Genomic DNA, 7161 nt, shown 5'->3' on the forward strand with positions numbered 1-7161 from the left:
GAGTTTTTGGATGTCATTTTTAAAACTTTTATTATGGAAATTTTAAAACATATACAAAGGACAGAGACTATTATAATGAACCTTCACCCTATACCCATCATCTAGCTTTAACAATTCCTGAGTGTCATCTAGCTTTAACAATTCCTGAATGCTATTTTTAGCAAACTTTACTGAAAGATTTTTAAAAAGTAATATTGAAAAATATTTACATGTAAGTATAACACACACAGGACATTAAAGTGTTCTAGTCAATGATTACCTTCATGGGGAAAAAAATGCTTTTAGAAATATTTTACATGTGATGCAAATCAACATCACTGAAAAAAGTTATAAGAGAAAATAACTAATCTGAAAGCAACCCAATTTCAGAGTTCACATAATCCTACCTATTTTCTAATTAAATTAAGCAGTAAAGATGATGAAAACTTAATACAAAATTAAAAATATAAAATTTTAAAACATTAAAAAACATATTTTAAAATGTTAAAACTCTCACCTGCTGCTGTAACGTAAGACATATTGAAACTGTATATTTTGTAGGAAAATGAAGCCTTCAAGTTACTTCTCCAGTATACCTGGGATTTTCGGGCTTTCATATAGACTTGTAGTTCCTTTTCACACACGAATACTATATATGTTAACTAGAACTGTCCCAACGATTAAATTTCAGCTGTTGGTAAGCTATCAATTCATAGGCAATATTACTTAAATCTTACAGCTCCAATTGTTCATCTCTCCTAAAGTAGCCAAATTCAGGCACAAACAGGTGAGAATCATACAATATAATTATATAAACATTACCAGAAAGGCTGAAATATACGCAGACCCATGTTGTGTGTGAGTTTAAACGATGGGTGTTAAAAAAAGCTTGCTCCTGCCTGTGACTCTCCTAAGCCTCCTTGAACAAACTCACTCCTCTTAAATTCCACTGTTACTTGAACCTCATATGGCATGCCTGGGCAAATTTGATGACTTGGATTTTGTTTTAGAAGCCAGGCTTACTGCCAAGTCCGCTGTGTCTACTCCCCTGACCCACCAGGACAACTTTAGACAACACCTCCCTTATTTATGTTACTGCTGTGAGCAGTCAAACTACTGCTTACTATCAAATGAGGCCCAACCGACTCAGGTTTCCTATCTCTTAAGAGTAATGTGATTGCCTTCACTATATTATGGCTTCTTCAACTCCACCCCTTATTTCATACAAAACATTACCATACTGAGTGATTTACTACTCAACTATCAATAATGAGAAGGAAATCAGTGATATAACTCATTTCCTTCTCTTAAATGGTCTCTATTTTATGTATCACTATTTATGACTTTCTCTGAAGAAAAATGAATACCATATTTTCTCACCAAAAATGTCCTTATGATTATACTTCATTGAAAAAATAAATACAGAGAACAAACCTCAAAAGCAGACCTTGGAATATGCCTTCAATAAAAATACATACTATTTTAGGCAAAGTTTACTGGTTGCCACAGAAAGGCAAGTAAGTCATAATAATAAGTTTATTCTACCACTTACTCTAAAGTAATACCTTAAATGCCCTTAAATGCTTAAGATACAGGCCTTACTTGTCCCCCACAATTTCTCAGCCATGTACATAATACCCAAGTTTTAAATTTTGTATCATCTAATAAAACTACTACAGTATTATCTCTACTAATAGTTCGGAACATATAACAAAATATCCTTCTGAATTGGCAAATGGGAAAATCTAAGAAAGTTCAGGAGTAGCAACACTCTTACAATGATGAATGTTTTAAACAAGCAATATGACATTGAAATTTTTTTCCTGGATTTTTCCCCATATTCACTAAAACATTTATTCATTAATCTCTACCATAAAATTCTGCCAATACTCCCAGGACCACCCTTCAATTCTATCAGAAAAGGTGTCAAAGAAACAATATAAAATTATTCTTCAGAGTGAAATGTTTATCATGGACTCAATCACCTAATACATATTCTCACTGCACCCAAGTATACAGAAGAAGTTGATCTATGGTATGAAAATATGGCTCAGCAGCAATCAAATCCTCCTTCACAGTACCTAATGGGCTGTACAAACACACCATTACATTTCTACAGGAAACCATACAAGCAACTTCCCTTTTTTCATGCTGATTTAAATATCCAGTTATACTTAGTATGGTCAGCAAATCAACCATCTTTCACAATGTACTGAATCAGTAACCACTTAATTCAATAAAGTAGAAAAATATAATTAAAAGTGAATGATCTTCAGTACTTGGCAAAATATGAGAAAGAGGTAAGTAACGTCAGAAAGAATATAGAATCAAAGGGATAAAACAAAATAAAAAGACCAAGTAATTCCAACTCAAGTAAGGAAGGTTTAAATTTCTGGATCTCTCATCTGCCCATACTCTCTCTAAATATTTTAATTTAGTATATGGAGAAGAGTCTAGGAAAGAGGAGGAAGTACAAAATAGCCTATCAATGTGTGTGTGTGTGTGTGTGTGTGTGTGTGTGTGTGTGTGTGTGTGTGTGTGTGTGTGTGTAGAAACGTTAACTACCACCATTTAAAGTGCACCAGGACTGTGCTAAGAGTTTTAAAAACATCATTTCATTTACACAAGATAAAACAAAAACCTTCAGTAAAAATGATCAATAAAAACTGAAAAGTGAGAAAATAAAATTATCCAGAGACAGTAAATTATAACACATGGATCAGATTTCCAAGCACTAAACAAAGTAAAAACACTGTAAGACAATTATCTAGGAAAAGTTTCTCAATTTTACATATGAAAATATGTACTAAAATAATATCTGACAAAATTACACATATCATAAAGCAAATTTCTTACAAAAATACATATTGTATCTAAGATATTTCTTCCCTTTTGAAAAACATCAGTAGATAAGATACTACACACAGTATAGCACATTCCTCCCAGTGACTCTCATTCATGACCAGAAAGTCGATATTTAGTAATGAACCCTGAGAATGAAACTTTGGATTTGCAAAGTAAAGACTATAACATGAAACTAAATTGGAGATATGCAATCACTATGCTAAAATAGAGTACCAGAAGCTGCCCTTTACAATGGCAAATAATGTTAATGGAATACATTTAACAGGTACCTACTTAAATTCCCTATTTCCTACTGAGGCATATCATCTGATTGAAGCTAAGTACTAAGCAAAAGAAAGTTCAACAAAATAGTTTGGTACATTTTTAACTTGAAAAATAACAAATAACGTTACACTAGGAAAAAAGCTGAAGACTCTAGTGTCTTCAACTTTCTTTAGTGGAAAAATCTCAAAACACCTCAGTAAGCAATAATCTTAAAAAGTCAGTCACAAATGTACCCATTGTTATCAGTGCACCTCAAATCATCTAATTTGTACTTTCATAAGCTTGCTTATTAGTTCATTCACTAAATTCAGCCCCTTGGTTTGTCCTCACTCTCCATCCACTTCCTTCACCAAATATTTTTCAAATATGTTCTCCCTGTTTGGAAATTTAGATGTGATACAAGTACTCTCAAACCCTCAGAGAGATGTAAAACCACTGCAGCCTCAAATTACCAAGATCTGTTATCTTATGGAACTCATCAATAAAAGCCAAAGAAATGAAACAACTCTCATCAACTTCCTTTACAACAAAGAAACAGTGAGCACTGACTCGAAACTTAACTGGTACGTATTCATTAATTCAACAAATATTGGAGGCCTACTACGTAAAGGCATTGTGCTAGGCACTGATAATACAACTATGAAAAAGACACAGATATAACCCTGCCCTCAGGGAACTTCCATTCCAGTGAGGAAGAGAATTCAAAAACAAGTTTAATAAACACGCTGATACAATCAAATAGTGATCTGAATTCTACTCTCATGAGTAGAATTTACTTTACTACATATATCATCCCAAAAGCATTTCAGTTAATCCACTTTGGTTCCTTCAAACCACATACTCATAATTATGCTTATTTAAATGAAAACTAATTTTGTGAACAAATAATTCTGAAAACTTGGATTTGAATATGTAACACATCCCTTCCAACAGAATTAAAAAACTAGCTGCTAGGTATTCACAGCAACACTATTCACAATAGCCAAAAAGTGGATAGCCCAAATGTCCATCAATGGATAAACAAATTGTGTATACACATATACAAAATGAAATATTCAGCCATAGAAAGGAATGAAGTACATGCTACAAAGTGGATGAACTGTGAAAACACTATGCTAAGTGACAGAAACCAGACACAAAGGGTCACATACTGTATGATTCCATTTATATGAAATATCCAAAATAGGTAAATCCACAGAGAAAGATCCAAGATTGGTGGTTGCCCGGGGCTATGAGAGGGGTAGAGGTAATGGGGAGCAACTATTTAATAGCTACAGGGTTTTCTTTGGGGGTGATGAAAATGTTTTGTAACTAGATAGAAGCAGTGGTTGTGCAAGCACAATACTGTGAATGCACTAAATGCAGCTAAATTGTTCACTTTAAGATGGTTTATTTCTATGTGAAATCACCTTAATAAAAAAAACTTTTAAAAAATTACCTGCTATAATATTTTGAAATGAACTTTTTGTCACAAATAAAACTGCTTATGTTTACCTTTGGGAATTTCAGTTACAAATCAAGTTACAAACCTTAACTCCTTCTAGACCCATTTTAATATCAAAATGGGTTTTTTGTATATGGCAAAAATCATTTTTAAAAGCCATTTTCATGGCTTTTAAGTGTTATTCAATATGTTAGATGTGCATACAATTCCTACTTACATGATGACGCTCTTTTATTATTCACATATTTGGTTAACACCTTTATTCATTATATATTTGGTATACAATGCGCTCTAATCAAGTTTGTACCCAATAAAAGTTTGTTCACATCAACTGTTTATCTTCTTTAAAACAAAAATATTCATTCAAACAAGTTGTTATTAAGTCCCAGTATCTAGGTACAATTCAATGCCACCCTCTCCACAAATGCCACTTTTCCCGTTTCTTCCTCTATTATAAAATGCATCGCCATTCACAGGATGTCTAGCAACATAGTTATCTGGGCTATGTGCTTCCTCCAAGTATTTTCCAAACTCCTTGAAGAGCCTCAGTTTTTGTTTTGTTTTTTTGTTTTTTCTGGCATCATCGTAACACTACAAAGTACCTAACAATAACTTCAACATAATGGGTGCTCAAATTATGTTAGCGGAACAGAAAATAAACGCAGCCAACACATAACTATTGTAAATTATTTATTATGTTGAAAAACACATCTAACATATAAAGACTAAAAAGGACTGAAAAAACAAGTACCTCCCAAAGAACCCTTATGCCTCACGTTCAGACATTTTCCAGTGCAACTCTACAGGAACAGTCTACTGAACATCAACATGAACAACATTAAGTAATTCACCTAATACCCGGAAAGAATAAATAGGAATTACTCTTATCCATTTCCTTTTTGAAGTTCGCCTGCATATGTAATAGGGAAACTGAACTTAATGAACCACAGTATACCAAACGAGGTCAGAAAAGAGCTCTAAGTCCCCAGTCATCCTGTTTCTATTTCCTGATTGGTCTGACCTGCAAGAATTACGGTGCCCAGCCTTCGCAATCCAGGATCTCCTTTAAAATATCTTCTGAGGAGAGCTTTTTCTTAAAATAAAATCTGACTTCCAAAACTCTCTAGGAGAATTATGAAAAAGGCATCCCACTTTTAAAAAATCTTCCGAAACGCTCTACTCAAGCAAGGAAACCCAGTTTTCAGGAAAGTCCCGTTACAGTTACATTTCGAATTAACTGTGGGCCGTTAACTTAACAAGCAGAAGTTAACTCGAAAGCATTATTCTCCCAGCAAAGAAGACTTAAAGAAACGTGCATGAATTTTACAAGGGTCCTACAAATTGAAGAACAAGCACCTTTCAAATAAGGATTTTTAAAAACAACCTAGAATAGACGAAAAACCAAGGGCACTTACACTTCACAGGGATATTTTCTCTGCACCACACTGGCAAAACAGCGACAACCAGACGCCACTAGGGCAGCGGCCTCGATCCTAGGCCTCCAAACCCCGGGGGTCCACCAGCCACAGCGTCCCGGAGTCGCGTTCCCGGGTAGTTCGCTTCCAACCAAGCCCACAGCCACTTCCACGTCGCAGAGACCCACACATCTCACTGATTTAAATCCGTACTTCACTCACAGCACGAGCGCGCGCGCACGAACACACACACACACACACACACACACACACACGAGGTTATCAATCCTGGGGCAACCAAGGGAGGGAGGGGGAGAGCTCGCGCGAGCAGGAGAGGGGACGCTCCTCAGTCCCGCCCGGCCCGGCACCCACCTGCAGGCCGCGAGCCCGGGGGCGGCGGCGCCGGCGCCCCGTCCTCGCCGAAGACGAGTTTGAAGTCGAGCTCGTCGTGGGCGCCACAGTTTGCAGTAGTCATCGGCGTGGCTCAGGGTGCTGCGGCTCCTCCTCGGGCGGCTGCAGCACCGGCTTCTCAGCGCCGCTTCATGCCGGGCCGCGCCGGCCAGGAGGTCGCGGCTCCACGGCAAACTTTCCGGGTGGGGCCCGCGACACCAAGCTTTCCGTTCCGAACCTGAGAGCCGGCCGCCCCCCGAGCCGCACCAATAACAGCCGCCGCCAGTTGCGGGTGCCTAAGCCGCCACCTTAGCCTTAGCTAATGTTCCCCGCCCCCCAGGAGTCGCCGCCACTGCCGCCGCGGGTGCGCTCTCGCGCCGTGCTGCGCGCCTGGCCCCGCCCCCTACCGCGCGCCCATCCGGCCGGGCTGCGGATAGGCCGCTAGCGCCGCGGACCAGCCTGGAGGGCCCCGCCCCCTCGCCGGCCTATCGCGTGACTGCCTCTGCCGGAGAAGGAAGTCACCTGAATACGGAAAACTAGAGTCCTGCTACCTCTCGGGAGTTGTAGTTTGAACCCCGTTTCCTCTGCTACTCCTAGACTAAGCCAAACGGATGTAAGGCCGATAGCCCTCTCTAACTGGATAGGGGAACCCACCACCGGCCAATCGGAGAAGACCTCTTTCATTATTGGGCGGGGTTCTCGACGAGGAAGGGGCGCTGCAGAACCGAGGCTATGGGGTCGGCGATGGGCGGCGGCACTATGTTGCTCGTGAGGAGGGGGTATCAGGGCACTGCAGGATTATCT

The 7161-nt window shown here is 38.8% G+C and overlaps 1 protein-coding gene across 2 annotated transcripts in view; it reads right to left on the reverse strand.

Annotated features, from left to right (window-relative positions):
- NFATC3 (nuclear factor of activated T cells 3) overlaps positions 1-6740 on the reverse strand; it is a 110804-nt gene extending 104064 nt beyond the window's left edge. For both annotated transcript variants that reach the window (XM_045533428.1, XM_045533430.1), the window contains exon 1: positions 6340-6740. In XM_045533428.1, the coding sequence (XP_045389384.1) occupies positions 6340-6442 (103 nt within the window). In that variant the 5' untranslated portion in view covers positions 6443-6740. The remainder of the gene's footprint in view (positions 1-6339) is intronic.
- Between the last annotated feature and the right edge of the window lie 421 nt (positions 6741-7161).

Source organism: Lemur catta, chromosome 20, assembly GCF_020740605.2.
Source record: "Lemur catta isolate mLemCat1 chromosome 20, mLemCat1.pri, whole genome shotgun sequence".
NCBI classification, from domain to species: Eukaryota; Metazoa; Chordata; class Mammalia; order Primates; family Lemuridae; genus Lemur; species Lemur catta.